Below are 17835 nucleotides of genomic sequence, written 5' to 3' on the forward strand. Positions count from 1 at the left end.
CCCAAGCTGAGCTGTCGCTGAGCTGCCAACAGGTGGCAGGATGGCTCAGCTGGCGTAACAACAAGACTACCTGTTCGATGGTGGGCTACGCCCACCTGTAACTAAAACTGAACTCAGCACCTTGAGCTGAGCTGCCGCCCGGATGGCTCAGTGGATAGAGCGTGCGCTCTTAACAACAAGGCTGCCGGATTTTACTCCCGCATGGGATGGTGGCTACGCCCACCCGCAACTAAGATTGAACACAGCACCTTGAGCTTAGAGGCCACGAGCTGCCGACGGACAGACAGATGGCGACATGCGCCCTCCACAACAAAGATTGAAGAACAACAACTTGGTCGGTCCCTTCCCCAATTCCCCAACACTGTTCCCCTCCCCCAATTCCCCAATAAAATCTTAAAAAAAAAAGACAAGAATATAAATCTGAAAACAAACCATGACGTAGGTGGTGGTTACAATAATCACTAAATCGAGCATTTCTATGTTTTATCAATGTTCCTATATATGTGTTATATTTCACAACAAAAGTTTTAAAGAATATTACTTGCCCACCCTACTGGCCAGTGGACAAGATCTATCACCAAAGAAGGTGGGTGTGAAAGCTTACTCAGCAGACAATAAAACAAAACCACAATAGTACCCATAATCCCCTACACCTAGAAAATGCCTGAAATATGGCTGTCTTATGTTGCTCCAGGAAAGAAGAGTCTAGATGCTCAATTCTATTCCACTGTGCTCCTTGTCTGTACTTATACAAGTACCACACTGTCTTGACTACAGTAAGTTCCGAAATGAGGACATGTGAGTCCTCCAGCTTTGTTCTTTTTCAGGATTGTTTTAGATATTCTGGGTCCTCTTCATTTCCATAAAGTTTTTTATAATAGTTTGTCAATTTCTGCAAAAGAAAAAAGACAGCTGGGATTTCGTTACCATCAGAATGTGTAGATCACTTTGGGGAGCACTGTCATCTTAACAATATTACGTCTCCCAATCCATGAGCACTGGCATCTTCCCATTTATTTAGGTCTTCCTGATCCTCTTTCAACAATGCTTTGTAGTTTTCAGCATACAAGTCTTATATTTCCTTGGATAAATTTATTCCTGAGCATTACATTCTTTGGGGTGCTATTGTAAATGGAATTATTTTCTTAATTTCATTCACTACTATGTATACAAATACAACTGAATTTTGCATATTGATCTCACATCCTGCAACTTTGCTGAACTCATTTATTAGCTCTTACCGTTTTTTTGTGTGGATTTACAGGGTTTTCTACATACGACATCATGCCATCTGCAAATACAGACAGTTTTCCTTCTTCCTTTCAATCTGCATGCCTTTTCTTTCTTTTTCTTGTCTGACTGCCCTGGCTAGAACTTCTATTACAATGTTAAATTATAATGAATTATTGTGTTGACTAGAAATGGCAAGAGCAGACATACTTGTCTTGTTTCTGATATAACGGTGGAAAGCTTTTAGTCTTTCACCATTAAGTATGTTAGCTGTAGGTTTTGTACATACCCTTGATCAGGTTGAGGAAGTTTTCTTGTATTCCTAGCTTGTTGAGTGTTTTTATCATTAAAGGGTACTAGACTTAGTCAAATTGTTTTTTCTGCACCTATGGAGACGAACACATGGTTTTTGTCCTTTGGTTTTAGACAAGTTATGTTTGACACATCTATTACAAGTAGAGATGTCAAAGAAGCAGCTGGATACAGGAGTCAAGTCTGGAGTTCAGAAGAGGTCAGGACTAAAAACAAAACTGTAAAAATTCTCAGCACAAAGATGGGATTTAAAGCCAAGAACCTGGATAAGATCAACAAAGGAAGGAGTGCAATTTAAATACAAAATCAGGGCTGGCCAAGTGGCTCAGCTGGTTAAGAGCTCAAGCTCTGAGCAACAGGGTCGCTGGCTCAATTCTCACATGGGCCAGTGAGCTGTGCCCAAGCTGAGCTGTTGGCTCAGCTGGTGAGAGCATGTGCTCCTAACAACAAAATTGCTGGTTCGACTCCCTCATGGGATGGTGGGCTGCACCTCCTGCAACTAAGAATAAACAAGGCACCTTGAGCTGAGCTGCCCTGAGCTGCCGAAGGGCGGCCGGATTGCTCAGTGGTTAGAGCGTGTGCTCTTAGCAACAAGGTTTCTGGTTCGACTCTCACATGGGATGGTGGGCTGTGCCCCCTGCAACTAAGATTGAACACAGCACTTTGAATTGCGCAGCCATGAGCTGCCAACAGGTGGCTGGATGGTGGCTGGACTTGGAGCTGAGCTAGCTGTACCCTCCACAACTAAGATTGAAGGACAACAACTGTTCCCAATTCCCCAACACTCTCCCCTTCCCTAATTCCCCAATAAAAAAATTTAAAACTTCTGCGCATCAAAGGACACAATCAACAGAGTGGAAAAGGCAACCCACAGAATGGGAGAAAATCACATATCAGACAAGGAAGGTGTTAACATCCAGAATATATAAACTACAACTCAACAACAAAAATAAACTACAACTAAAAAATGGGCAAAGGACTTGAATATCCATTTCTCCAAAGAAGACACATGAGTGTTCAAGAAGCACATGAAAAGGTACTGAACGCCACTGATCATTAGGGAAATGCAAATCAAAACCCCAGTGAGATGCCAGCGCACACCTTAGGATGGCTAGTAACAACAATAACAACAAAACAGAAAATAACAAGGGTTGGTGACGATGTGGGGAAACTGAAATCCTCCTGCACTGTTGGTGGGGATGTGAATGGTGCAGCTGCTCTAGAAGACAGTATGGCAGTTCCCCAAGAAACTGAAAAATAGAATTACTGCATAGTCCAGCAATCCCACCTCTGGACACACACCCAAAGGAACTGAAAGCAGGTTCTGGAAGAGATATCTGCACCCCTATGTTCACAGCAGCCACATTCACAGTAGCCAAGAGGTGGAAGCAACCCAAGTGTCCATCGATGGATAAACAAAATGTGGTCTATCCATACAATGGAATATTATTCAGCCTTAAAAAGGAAGGGAATCCTATCACATGACACAACGTGGATGAACCTTGGGGACATAATGCTGAGTGAAATAACCTGGTCACAAAACGACGAATACTGTGTGATTCCACTTATATGGGGTCCCTGGAGGAGTCAGATTCACAGAGACAGACGGAGAGGAGAGAGCAGAATGATGGGTGCCAGGGGAAGCGGGGAGGGTAACAGGAGTGGGGGCGGGGGCGATGAGCAGTTGTTGTTTAACAGGTACAGACTTTTAGTTGTGCAAGACGCAGAGTTCTGGGGAAGGATGGAGTTGATGGATGTGTAACACTGTGAATGTATTTAATACCATTTAAGAATAATTAAGATAGTAAATTGTATGTTGTAGTTTATCACAATTTAAAACATTTCTCAAAGCTCATTCCCACATGACCATGCCCCGCCCCGCAGGCACCTGGTGAATGCTTACTCATTTTTCAACACAAACGCCTCTTCCTCCTATGAGGCCTTCCTTCCCTTAGCCCACCGACCCTTGTAATCGGCCACTCCCTCCTTTATGCCCACACTATGCCTTGCACATTATACCTCTTACAGCACTTATCAACCCTTACAGCTTTACCTACCGCTTTCCACTACTAGCTTATAAGCACTCAGGGGGCAGGACCAATGTTTCACTCATCTCTGTGTGCCGTAGGCCGGCAAAGACTCAACAAACTCTCGATCAACTGAAGCTCTGGCACTTGAGTTCATAACGGAGAGTTATTTGATCAAAAAACGGGGCATCCGGGGGCTCTGCAGGCTTTAGAAATCTGAGCGGATTCCCATGCCCTATTCGGAGAAATCCGGCGCGTGTCTCACCGGCTAGGCCTCAGCAGTTTGGGCCAATGGGAGGGTCCGAGAGCCCCCCACCCCCACTCCCGGCCAGCGGCCCAGACATACCTCAGGTAAAGAGCAGCCTGCTCTGGGCTTAATACCTCGGCTTCCGTAAACCCCTGGGAAGCCTCCATGACTCTCAGGTCGGGTTCCAGGTATCTGCCGGGGATTGAATTTCGTCCGCTCCCGCCCTGCGCATGCGCTGCAACCGTCGGCCTCCGGCTGGCCAATCCGGTACACCGCGCTCCGGCGCCACCGCCTAAGCACCGCCCACGAAGGTCGCGCGCCTGCGCCTATGCGCGCTGGAGCTAAGAGGCGGTCCGGCCCCCCTCCCTCCCCGCGCCGGCGCGGGGTGGGCGTGTTGTAGTCTAACATTTAGTTGTCTAACATTTTCAATCCAAACCGAGCTGAGGGGCATCCGTGTGTGTGCGCGTGCGTGTGCGTGTGCGTGTGCTCTCCTCGTGCGTGAGTAGACTGCATGATGTGATCTGTCATTTTAGTAGCCACTAGAGACCTCCTCCACAGCCTGCACCCCAAATGTCCTACTTTCCCTGTTCGCCAACGCCTGGCACTGAGCATGCTTGGAATTCAAACACCCTGGGAGGCATAGACGCCCCTGACTTAAACTCACATTGAAGAAGGGTCTATAGGAACCAAGCCAAAGCTCTCATTTAAGAAATAAGTAGTGCTGTCGTATGGTCAACATTTCTTCGGAAGTTCCAACTGAGATGCAGTCATATTTTCAAAGGCAGAGCTCAGGGCGTCGGGAAATATGGCGATTGAGGTTAATGGCTAGCTTAAGCGACGCAAATAGGAGGTTGTGAGACAAAAATTGTCCTTGTTCATATACCGATAGGAACATGAACATAATGCTTCCTCAAGGCAGCAATTAACACTCAGTATTTGAAAACTCACCTATTGCCCCAGTCATATGCCAACCATATAGCCAGAGGATTTTCAGCTTTTCGTACATTTAATAGGCGGCTGGGCATTAAAAATGGGATCTCAGAGAAGATGAGCTATTTTCCTGGTTTATATGACTGTAAGTCATGTTCATATGAGTTTAGACCCTCTCTTAAGAGGGCTTTTATTATACTATTATCCCCATTTTTCAGACATTAAAACTGAGGCTCAGAGAGATGAAATGACTGCCTCAGATTCCAGAGCTGGGAAATAGCAGAGCCAGAATTAAATACCAGGTCTCTACGCACACAAATCTGTGCTGTTCACTGTGTCCCGCTGCTTACTGCTGAAAATAAGAGGGCAGTGATGGGAAATGAGGTTGATGAGGTAGTTGGAGCTTGTTTACCCTACTGAAGTGTTGCGATCACTTCTTTTCCTGGGAGCAAGTCTGGATTGGGGTGGGTCGAGTGTGCAGGTGCTCTGGGTACACACAGGGTGAGTGTGGAGAGAAGAAGGGCTGGTGGGGACAGTTTCACGAAAGAGAAAGAGATGGGAGACAATAACCTTCGTCCTGAGTCTGGGGAAGGCCGTCTCGAGTTGTGCTTTGGATCAGCGTCCGCCATCATCCCTTATATCCTTGGGAACGGTTGCGAACTCAAGATGAAGCAAAGCACAACCCTGATTGCTGTCTTAGGAAGCTGCCCGTTGGTGGGCTGTGGAGAAAAGCTGAAAGGAACTCCCTCAGGAGCAAGGTTACCACCTCCCTGCTCCCAGCTGGCAGTGATCCCCAAAGGCCCTGATCACTGGGAAGAAAGGACCAACCCTCCCGCTTGTCTGCCCTTTAAGCTACTGGACTTTTCTCGGGTGCCATTTCGCACAGCCACAGGACTCCCCCTTCTTTAAACCCAGGAAGTCCTCCAGCTCTCCTTCCCTCCTCCTCAGCCCTGTAGTCCTTGCTTCCTTTGGGCCCTTCTCAGTGCCTTCTGGAGCCCCCACTCCCACCCCAGGGCACCAGTGACCTAGGAAACTCACCATCCATGGCTCCTAGTCCTACTTTGTTACTGGTGACACACATTCACAGCCCGGAAATAACGGAGAAGTTAGCGAGGATGTATAGTGGGTAAATGGAGAGAATGAAAAAATCAAAATGATAGTTACTATTATATCCCACTTACATTGCCAGGCCCTGTTCAAACACTTTGACTTATATTAACTGTCTTGGTTGTACCTCATTTCACATGTACCCCAAAGGGAGGGCCCCCATTCCCCCAGCTTCTCTCAAGGGGATGGGGTTTTAAAAGCCTTCCCTAATTATTGTTAATTTTTAAAGTATGATAATGGTACTATTGTATTTTTTAAAGTCCTTATCTGCTAGAGATACATAATGGAGTATTTTCAGATAAAATGATATGACATCTGGGATTTACATTAAAATTCTTCAGTTGGGAGAAAAATGAGAAGGGCACAGATGAACACAGATTGGCAAAATGTTGATAATTGTTGAAGCTTATTACAGAGGTTCATTATCCTCTTTTCTCTACTTCTCTGCATGTTTGAAATTTTCCATAATAACAAAATTTTTGCTATCTATTCTGCAAATTACACTGAGTCACCTGCACTCACAGACTGGAAAGAAGATAATGAGGTCTTGTGGGAGAGTTCAGAATGGGTAAATGGAGAGATGGATGGGGCACTTGAATGCCAGGCCTTGTTCTACACACCTTACACATACCCTCATGACCTTGTTAGCTGGTGTACATTGCTATTATCATCCCTTTATACATAAGGGAACTGGGACACAGAAATATTGAATAAGTTACACCAGTTTGCACAGCTTGTGAGTGGTAAAGCTGAGGTCCGAACCCAGGCAGTCTGGTGTTTGAGGTTTTGCTCTTACGTACTTCACTGGTGAGATATAGAAAACAGCTGATAGATGAAGAGAGGGATTCATTCATCCATTTACTTATTCACTTGTTTAATGACTATGTGTTGAGCCTTTACAAGATGGTCAGGCAAGGATCTGGGTGCTGGGGTACAGCGGTGAGCAAAACCGATGGACAGGTCCTTGCTATCACGGAGCTTATGATGGGGGCTGACTTGAAACAATAATCACGTGAGCATGTGGAAAATTACAAACTGTGATGAGGGCGCACAAGGCAAACTCCAGGGAGTTCTCAGAACAGATGATGAGGTACCTGACCCAGTCTGGCGGGCCTGGAAAAGGTTTCTCTGAGGAAGTAGCATTTGGGCTCTGAGAGCTGAAGGATAAGGAGGCGTTAAGTAAACCAAAAAGGCAAGGAAAGAGCACGGGAAAAGGCCCTGAGACAGAGAACTGAAAAAGCTAAGGTTGTTGGAGCAAAGCCTAGAATGCTCCAGTTGGAATGGTTTTTTGGAGTCCAGTCCAATGTCATAAATGAGGAGACTGCCACTGGGAAAGAAGGAAGTGACTAGTCCAAGGTGACACCCTGAATCAGTGGCAGAAACAGGACTCAAATATAGGTTTCTTGACGCCCAGCTTCGTGCTCTTTCCAGCATAGACCATGGCTTCCCAACATGGGAGGAGGAGGGAGGCCAGCTGGGTGTCAGAAGAATGCTGCTCTTGGGGACCGACACTGGGAGAGGGTGTTTTTGGAGATAGGTATACGTCACCATTGGAAAATTCATGGGCAAGGAGATCAAGAGTGGGTTTGGGGCAGAAAAGAGAAGGAAGTGATTTGGAAGCAGGAAGAATTTGATTCCCAGATACCTAATTAGGCTTTCTCCCCCTGTTTCTAGCTAGGGTTTTAAACGGTGGGGGGTTTTAGAGGGTGGAAAGGGGAGCTGGAGCTGGGTTCTTAATCCCTTCTTTTGGGGAGGGAAGCAGGAGGCAGGCGCTCGCTCCAGCTCGGTGCCCAGCCATAAGTCATCTCCAGCTCTGCCAGCAGGGGGAGCTGGAAACCAAATTTCCTGAGAACGGCAGCGGGCCTAGCCCCTGGGCTGGACAAGTTCTTATTGGAAACTAACCAAGTCATCCCAAAGATGCTGTGGAAATGACAGGAACCAGGTGATGGGGGCGGAGAGGGCGGGGAGAGGGATCCAAGAGTTAGGATTATCGGCAGGGTCTTTGCACTAAATTACAAAGTCTTTGATGATTGCCTCCTAAACCAGCAGGCACCAAAGGGTAGGGCATCCTTTGACAGGACAGTGCTGCTGCACGAAACATGGCATCCTCCACTCCTTTCGGGCTACCTCATCCACTCCCAAGACCTCGAAATTCTGTCTCTAGCCTCATCCTCCCTCCTGAGTTTCAGACCTACATGGCCAACTGGCTACAGGAAATGTCTTCCTAGAAGCTCACTCCACATAGCGCTGAACGCATCTCCCACCCTCCCCTAGACTTGTTTCCTCAATAGTCCCCATCCCCATCAGCAGCACTACCAGCTCCCCAGTGTTCAAGTCAGAAGCTGGAGGCACCTTTCCAATCCACCTGCATGTCCTGTTGGCTCTACCTCCAACATATATCCCAAACCCAAACACTCCTTTCCCTCTCCACTGCTGCGGGTCTGGTCGACATCACCATCGTCTCTCGCCTATCATGGCCCTGCCTAAACCCTTCAAAGCCTCCTCCTTTCCCCCAGAATCAAGTGTTGCCTCATCGCTATGGCTCACGTGGCCTTCCTGATCTGGACCCTGACTGCTTCTTCCGCCTTGTGTCTCACTTCTTCACGGCTTCTACACACACACACACCACTCTTCTCTAACTGAACCACCTTTCTTACTCACATCTTGCCTCTAGGCCCTCTCACATGCTGTTTCCTCTTCCTGGACTTTCTCATTGACTCCTTGGCTCTCAGCTCTGGTCTCCCTTGTTCCAGGGACCTTCCATGATCACTCCCATCAGTGGTCCTCTGTGACACCATGTAACACACCCTGCCTCTATCACTGGACTTGGTCCACGGAATGTGGCTTCCCAGTGACCTCTCTGGCTGGCTCCCCCATGATCAAGTGAGCTCTGTGAAGGACAGATCTGTCTTCTTCACAGTTACAGCTTCACAGAGCTTAGCACAGTTCCTACATATTGTAGCTGATAAGGATTTGTTGGATGGATGGATGGATGGATGGAAGGATGAATTTGTCAATTTACTAATCGTAAAGTGCAGCAATGGGGACCATATTGGAATGAGGTCCCGGGTGGGATTGATACATCCAAAGCAATAATGGGGACTAGGAACCAGGAAAGGGGAGCTGTCCAAGCATACCCATCCCAGTCACTCCTCTTGTCAGCATTGAATGGGCTCCAGCCAGTGCCTGGTGTTGTTGCATTCTCCGGATGCCTTGTACCTACTTATTCCCCAGGTCAAGGGCATTTCTGGGAGCTGCTCAGCTTCCTCACTTTCCTCCTGGAGCAGCAGAGAAATCCTTCCTACACTGCATGGAACCTCTCCAAAAAGATGGAATCAAGGGTCCTCCCTGGTGACAGCCCAGGAAGGGACTCCTAGGGGGCGCCTAATCTTAACCTTTGTGGTCCTTTCCCCTTCATCTTTGCACTAAAAGAGACAGACAGTAAAAATTACAAGCTCTTGGAGGGGGCGGGAATGAGGGTTACATACTTCAACAGCTCTTCAAAGGCCATGGCCCCCTGCCCAGATCTGAGTCAGGAACTGTAGGTCCCAGAGAATTGGCTTCCCAGCCACTTGCTCTGAGCTCAAAGATTCTAGAGGTCCTCGTGGGATGCTCTGTTCAATTTAGCCAAGAAGGGCAGGGCGAGGACAACACAGCAGGAGGGACCTTGGCCAATCTAGGCCTCTGAACGTGTGAAGGGAAGGGGTACCTATATGACACCAGAGCGTGTTGAGGGCATGGCAAGCCCCCAAGCAGTGTTTCCAGAGCCACACCTTCCTAGCTCCCCTTTCGAGGAAACTAATGGTTTTGTGAACACCTACCTCATGCCAGGCACTTCCTCCATAACAAGCAAGAATTTACTGTTCTCCTTTACCAGTTGCAGGAACGCAAGGTCATGCAGCAAGTACACAGCAGATTTAAAGAGACCAGGTCCAGGCTGACAACACCCAGCCTCTTGGTGAATGATTGCTGAGGCTGCTAGAAAGTGATTTTCCCTTTCAGGGAGCGGGAGAAGATACACAAAGTCACGCTCCTTCAATGCCTAGGGTATAGCGTGCTTTATCCAGAAGAAAACATGTCTGTGTCCTTTTGACACACCCCATCTCCAGGTGGTAGGGATGGCAATAAGGTCGTTTCACACGTGAAAAATTTCAGGGTGGAAACAAGACAAGAATTACACATCAGAAGTCTCACATCACAGGATAAGAAACATTTCAGATGAATGGACGTGTCCCAAACCAAACATATCCACAAGAGGATGACTGACAAGGCACCCCTCACTCCTAAAATCCCCACAGCCATAGACATGTGGATTAAAGAGCAAGCCCTCGGCATAATTGCCAGGGGGCAGATTTGGGGGACCCATAAAAGTAGGGCACAAGGGCCGGTCGAGTGGCTCAGTTGGTTAAGAGCTCGCTCAAGAGTTTGAGCTCTGAGCAACAGCGGTTCGATGCCTAGCCCGAGGTGAGCTGCCGCTGAGCTGCCAACAGGTGACAGGATGGCTCAGCTAAAAAAAAAAAAAAAACAGTAGGGCACATCTGGGACTGATTTTTAGTGAACCAGGAGTTCTCAACCCTAGATGCATGCTAGAATCACTGGGGATCTTTAAACAGTAATTATATTTACAATACATGTATCTGACAAAAGACTGGTATCCATGATATACAAAGAGCCCCTACCAATCAATAATAAAAGGACAACTCAAAAATATTGGCGAGGGCCGGCCAAGTGGCGCGTTGGTTAAGAACTGGCTTGGGACGTCAGAGAGCCCCGGTTCGGATCCCACATGTGAGGGCCAGTGACACTGCCCTCTACAGCTAAGATGCTGAACAACAGCTCAACCTGGAGCTGGGCTGCCGTGAGTCGCTGGTGACGGGGCGTAGGCTGCAGCCCCTGTGGCAGTGGGTTGCCATGGGCTACCGTATGTAGCCAGCAGCCAGTGTGAGTGGCCAGCAGCCACAGTGAGCAGCCGTCCAGAAGCCGGCAACTGATCTGCCTCGCCTGGGAAGAGCACAATGATGGTGCCAACTTGGGCCAGTGAAGCAACGTCCTCCACAATTAGACTGGAGAACAAAAACGACAGCAACTTGTCTGTTCCCCTTCCCCCAATTCCCCAGCACTGTTCCCATCCCCCAATTCCCCAATAAAAATATTTTTAAAAAAATATTGGCGAAAGACTGGAACAGACACCTCATGAGAAAGGATATGTGAATGGTTGATAAGCACATGAAAAAATGATTAACATAATTAGTCATAAGGGAAATGCAATTTAAAACCATGATGACATACCACTATGTACCCACGAGAATGGCTACAATTAAAGAGACAGACAATACAAAATATTAGCAAGGATGTGGGGCAACTGTAAATCTCATATTTTGCTGGTGAGGGTGCAAGTTGGTATAAGAACTTTGGAAAACTTGCAGTTTCAAATACAATATAAATGCAGAAATTCCACCAAGAGAAATGAATGAGTGCATGTGCCCACAGAAAGACTGGGAACAACCCAAATGTCCCCAGATATGTGAAGGGCTAAACAAAAGTTGGTGTGTCCATGCACGGGAATACCACTGAGCAGCAAAGAGGAATGAACTATGCTAAGTGAAGGAACCAACCTCAACATGTTACATTCTGCTTGATTCCATTTACACACAGTTGAAGAATAATCAAAGTGAATCTATAATGGAAATCAGAATGGTGGTTGCCTCTGGTAGGGATGGGGGCATTGCCTAGGGTGGTGGGAATGGTCTGTTTTTATTGGGGCAGTGTTTACACAGGTACCCAGAATTGTCACACTTCACTGAACTATGCGCTTAGTGGATTTTACTGTGTGTAAATCACACCTCAATTTAAAAAATCATGGCCAGGCCCCACCCTGACTAATGAAATCAAAATCTCTAGAGATGCAGCCTAGGTATTTAAAAACTCTCCCCAGGTGACATTAATGTACAGCAGGTTGGGGAACCACTGATTAATATTACCACCACCTTTCCCTAGCAACAGACCCTCACAGCCTCCTGTGTCACGGAGACTTTTCAAAGGTGCTCATCGGAAAAAGTCCCTTCTACTACCAGCAGCAGAGGTAGACAGGAGGTAACAGGAAGTGAGTGAGGCTAAGCACTTAACCAATGTAACTAGGGGGATGTTTCATATCAAAACCTAAAGAAAGACACTGAATTTTACACTTTAAAAGAGTGAATTTAATGTTACGTAAATTTCATGTCAATTTAAAAAATCAAGGGCCGGCCGAGTCGCGTGTTGGTTAAGAGCTGGCTTGGGACACCAACTCTGAGCAGCAGGGCCCTAGTTTGGACCCCACATGAGGGCCAGTGACGCTGCACCCTCTACAGCCAAGATGGTGAACAACAGCTCAATCTGGAGCTGGGCTGCTGTGAGTTGCCGGGGATAGCGTAGGCTGCAGTGGGGCTGCAGTGAGCCGCCGTAAGCTACCGTGAGCCACTGTCCAAGGGCCAGCAACTGACTGCCTCAGCAGGGAAGAGCGCAATGATCACAATACCAACATGAGCCAGTGAAGCAACGTCCTCCACAACTAGACTGAAGAACAAAACGACAGCAACTTGTTTGTTCCCTTTCCCCAATTCCCCAGCGCTGTTCCCCTCCCCTAATTCCCCAATAAAATCTTTTTTAAAAAATCAAGAGCTTCCTTAATTTTAATGGCTGCATATATTCCATTGTAAGAGTGTACTTTATTTGACCAGTCCCCCTGTTGCTGGATATATTTTCCAATCTTTTGTTATTACAAACACTGTGGCAACGCACCTGCATTTTTGTGAAGACAGGAAGCACATCTGTAGGATAATTTCCTAGAAGTGGAATTGTTGAGTCAAAGTGTATGTCTTTTGTCACTTTCCTAGAAACTGGTAAATTGCCCTCCAAAAGGGATGGGGGGCTTACATTCCCATCAGCATATATAGGGGCACCTGTTTTTCCACACCTTTGCTAACAGTGTTTTCCGACCTTTTGATATTCGCCCTTCTGATTACCAAAAGTCATACCTTGTAGTCCCCTGAGAGGAAGTCTTCTCTGACACAGGTCAAGGGCACTCAGTTGGAGGGCAAGGGTGTTGTTTTGAGGCAGGGAGGGAGGTGGTTATCTCCCCCATGTCTGTTTTGGCCTACAGTAAGCTCTGAACAAGTCACCAAGAACCCCGAGAACGCAGCTGAATCTTAAGGACTCCAAGTGTCTTTCTTAGATGCAACCCCTTCCTTGAGCCCCACACTCCTAAACCAAGGCCTTCCTGGCATCTCACACTGAAAACATCCAAAATGGAAGTATTGGTTCCCAGCTTGCCCTCAAACCTGACCCATCTCTATGAATGGCACCATCATGCATTCAGTCACTTAGGCCCAAAACCTAGAAACCAGGAACCCTGTCTCGTCTCAGTCCCTCATCCAATCCATCACTAGACCCTGCGGCCTCTATTTCCAAAGTGCATCCTGAGTGTCCCCGCCTCTCCCCACCTGACTACAAGCCTATGCTACCTGGCCTGTACCAATGGCTTCCCATTCTTGTGTCCTGGTCCATTTTTCTTAATAGGAAAATCTAATCCATTCTTAAAACAGCAGCCAATAATTTTTTAAAATATATAAACCAGATCATATCACACCTTTGCTTAAGACCTTTCAATGAGTTCACAAGGCACTGAAAACAAGATCCAAACTCCTTACTGTGGCCTACAAGTCCACAGTGACCTGACCCGTCTGGGTCTCATCCTGTTTGTTCATTTTATCTCAACCGCATGAGTTCTGTCTTCTTGGAACAAGCAAGCCCATTCCTACCACAGGGCCTTTGCATTTACTATTCCCTCTACCAGGAACACTTTCCCCTGAAATCAGAGCCTGGCTGGCTCTTTCTTATGGTTTGGATCGCAGCAATCTGACCTGTGAGACCTTTCCCCACCTGTGTTCCTTTTTTTTTTTTGATACGAAATAGCATTTAATCTATGAAATGCAAAAATAGTTTCACATCAGAAAACATACCAATTTATTTTTTTAAGATGTTTTTTAATTGGGGAATTGGGGGATGGGAACAGTGGTGGGGAACTGGGGGAAAGGGAACAGACAAGTTGCTGTCTTTTTGTTCTTCAGTCTAGTTGTGGAGGACGTTGCTTCACTGGCCCAAGTTGCGCTCTTCCAGGGTGAGGCAGATCAGTCGCCGGCTTCTGGACGACCGCTCACGCTGGCTGCTGGTTACTGGCTACATATGGTAGCCCATGGCAACGCACTGCCACAGGGGCTGCAGCCCACACCGTTGCCGGCGACTCATGGGCAGCCCAGCTCCAGGTTGGGGTGTTGTTCAGCATCTTACCTGTGGAGGGCAGTGTCACTGGCCCTCATATGTGGGATCTGAACCCCGGCCCTCGGGCGTCCCAAGCCATTTCTTAACCAATGTGCCAGTTGGCCAGCCGAAAACATATCAATTTGGAACAACACATTAAGAGATTAAAGGAAGAAATCATATAATTATCTGAATATATGCAGGAAAAAAATTAAAAAGTTCAATTTATTTGTGATGATAACTAAGATTAACTAGAAGTTGAACAGTCTTTCAGCTGCTAGCTATCTTCTGTTTGCATGTTCGGAGCCCTTCTCCACCCTTCTCCCTTTGGCTCCGTGCCCCGGGAGCCTGGAGTTTACATCCATAGGCTGCCTTGCCCACTGGTTTCCAGTTGCCATTAGACAGTGGGGAACCCCAGATCAGAGAAGGACAAACAGGTGGAAGAATCAGCTTCTGTGGCATCCCTGGAGCAAAGGTCCCGTTTTGGTGTCCGCCCACCCAGACTGGTGAAGCTGAGTCTATCCAGCCCGCTGGAATCCTTGATTCTTTTGAAGGTATTTTCGTGCAGATAGTTGTTCTAATTGATGTTTCCCGGGGGAGGAAAATCACTAGAAATTCCTACGCCGCCATTTAGCTGACATCACTCCTATAGTACATCTTGAAGGTAGGCAATATATCCTTTAACCTTGTTTCCCTTTCCCATCTGTGTTCTTTAAAGCAGCCACCCCACCTCCCTCATCCCGTTTATGTCCTTCAGAGCCCCTACTATTTAAGTGTCTCCTTTCTCTGTTTACTTCCATATTGTCTGTTTCTCCTCTAGAACGATGCCTGTGTCTGTATCTCCAATAACCACAGTAGTTCTGACGCATAGTAGGTGCTCAAAAAATATTTGGAATGAATGAGTGGTTCAATAGTGCTTTCTTGTTTTCAAAGCTCTCTCGCGGTCAGAATCTCAGATTTAGAAAGGGAGGAGGACTGTAGAAGGAAGGGCTGCCTTTCAACTCCTTGAAGGGAACAAAACTGTTGCTAAGGACTTGAGGTCTATCCAAATAATTAGCAGAAAAAGTCTTATCTATTCACTAACTAAAGCTCTCCTTGGAAACACTGGGAGAGCCTCCTTGGAATGATGGCATGTCACTGCAGGCAATAAAATGGCCTTTCTTTGTCAATATTCTCTGCTTCAAATTTGTCACTAATTCCAGCTGGCCTCGTCCCAGCCAATCTGAATGGCCGAAAAGCAGAGTGAATACAATTTAATCAGTGGTTCAGGCCCCGCGGGATGACTGGCGGTGTCTCTGCGGGCCTCGTCGCTAAAAGGTGTCCCAGGGGCCGCGCTTTCTGCACCGAATAAAGGAGCGCCAGCAGGCACGGGCTCCTGCGGCTGAGCGACGTGGCAGGAAGTGGCTTGGGGAGGGGACGAGGCTGCCGGGGAGCTGCGGGAAGGCGGGGAAGAGGACAATACCGCGAAAAAGAGTCGTCGTGGGGCTAATAGGCAGCCCTCGGTTTACCACTTTACAAACTATCCAAGCCATTGTCTCATGTCTGCGCGACAGGAGCCTACGTGCGGGTGATTAGCCCCGTGTTGCCAACAGGGAACCCGAGGCGTGGAGACGTGGCAGCGGTGCCCTCGCCCTGCCCGCCGTCTCGATGCCGAGTGCGCCCCACTCCCCCGCCTTATCTCCCGCCGTCAGGGAGCCCGGCGGCGCCAGGCCGTTGCTATGGCATTTCTGGAGTGTCACAAGTGCCCAGGAAGCATACAAACCGACCTGTGTGAGACACAGCCCTGGGCAAAACAACTTCCAATTTACTCGCAACAATTGGCAGCCCCAGACAACCGCCCTCACGCAGGCGGGAGACGGAGCGCTCGGGTGGGGGAGGGGAGGGAGGATGGCACACCCGGGCTGACGGCGGCTGTGCCAAGGCTGTGGTTTCCCGGAGGAGTGGGGGAAAGCAAGAGGTGGTCTCCCTGAACTGGTTACTGAGGACGCTTCTGCCTTGTGTGGTTCTGGAAGCTCAAATGTTTTTCTGGATGGGTCATCGCAAGGCGATTCATTCAATATGTAGTGGGCACCTTTGGTGATGGGCACTTTGCCTGGCATTGGGGATGCAAAGGCCACTTCCTGTCCTGGAGTGGCTCACAGACTCCTTCCTGGGAGACAAAAAAACAAGACACGCAAACAAGGTACAATGATAAAGGCCATCATTCATTAAGTACCTGCCTAGGTCCTTCCCCGGGAACCACACTCAGCATCAGAGCTTTAAGATCTGTCTGGGCACATCTGCGCTTTCCTTGATTTATTTTTTGCATTTGCTAGCAAGATGTGTCCTAAGGTAACTGCTTCTTCACTTTCTGCCTTTCTGCTTATGAGAGATTTCAGATGGGGGGGAAATATGTACATAATTCCAGTCCAAGTCCAAAGGCCTCAGACCCAGGGGAGCAATGATGTCCTTCCGGTCTGAGTGAAAAGGAGGAGACTGATGTTTCAGCTTCAAGACACTCAAAACGATTTCATTCTCACTCAACCTTTTAATGTACTCAGGCATTCAATGAACTGGGTGGGGTCCACCCACGTTTTGCAGGGCAATCAGCTTTTCTCAGTCTATGGATTCAAATGTTAATCTCCCCCAGAAACACCCCCACAGACACACCCAGAATGATGTTTAACCAAATAGCTGCCCCCCCCACCCTGCTTCAGTGAAGTTGACACAAAAAATGAATCATCACAGTTGGTGCTAAGTGCAGATGAGGGAGAAAAATAAAACAGGAATAAGTAGGTGGTGGTGGTGTAGGCTGTGCCAATTTACTCAGGGTGATTGCAGCAGCCATTGCAGTAGTCCAGGTGAAAAGGGATGGGAGATTAGGCCAGTGTGGCGCGGGGGTGTGGGGGGGGAGATGGTGACAAGTGCTGGATTCTGGATATAGTATTTCGAAGGTAATGTTAATAGGATTTGTTGATGGAGTGGACATGTGGTGCGACAAAAAGAGAGGGGTCGAAGGTGATCAAGGAGGGATGTGTCTTGGGACAGGCAGCGTGGCGGGAACTTGAGTGAGTTGAAGTTTATAGGAACTCAGGAACTAAATTGAGCTACACCCCTGCCCTTCTCATCTGTGTGATCTCGGACAAGTTGCTTTCCATCTCTGAACCAGCTTCCCTTGCCTGTAGGAGCTCACAGGGCTGTGGTGAGATTTCAGGAGGTGAGGTGTATAAAAGCCCCAGTTCCTCCTCTTTCTGAGGAAGCTGGAGAAGCTTCACAGCAGGGCTGAGGTTGGAGGGGACTGTGAAAGGGCAGTGGGGTGGAGGAGAGGGCAGAGGAGTGCACCCTTCACAACAGGCAGGGGATGCAGCCACTGGCCAGGCTGGTCTCCCTGGTGTCCTGGGGTGGGAAAGACTAAGGAGGATAGGGAGCCCCTGGGCATGGAGGGACTGTGAGGGGAAGAGTCCTGAGCAAGGAACAGGGCTCCAACAGGGAGGTGTGAGAGTGGGGGAGGCCAAGCCTCCCCGCCCTGACGCCGCCTGGCCCAGAGGACCTTTGAAACTTTCTGGGCTACGGGAAGGAGATGATCGCAACCATGGCCACCAATTCCCAGTACGGCGAGGGGTGAGGAGTCCCGTGCTGTGTGGAGTCACACAACAAACATCTGGCTTGGCCACGGGCCGGGACAGCCCTCCTGTGCTCCCCCAG

The 17835-nt window shown here is 48.1% G+C and overlaps 1 protein-coding gene across 1 annotated transcript in view; it reads right to left on the minus strand.

Annotated features, from left to right (window-relative positions):
• The window catches only part of ERCC6L (ERCC excision repair 6 like, spindle assembly checkpoint helicase), a 16771-nt gene extending 12748 nt beyond the window's left edge, over positions 1-4023 (minus strand). Inside the window, exon 1 of the mRNA XM_019629559.1 lies at positions 3916-4023. Coding sequence (XP_019485104.1) covers positions 3916-3983 — 68 coding nt within the window. The 5' untranslated portion in view covers positions 3984-4023. The remainder of the gene's footprint in view (positions 1-3915) is intronic.
• Positions 4024-17835: the final 13812 nt, after the last annotated feature.

This window comes from Hipposideros armiger, unplaced genomic scaffold (genome assembly GCF_001890085.2).
Source record: "Hipposideros armiger isolate ML-2016 unplaced genomic scaffold, ASM189008v1 scaffold_861, whole genome shotgun sequence".
In the NCBI taxonomy this organism is placed as follows: domain Eukaryota; kingdom Metazoa; phylum Chordata; class Mammalia; order Chiroptera; family Hipposideridae; genus Hipposideros; species Hipposideros armiger.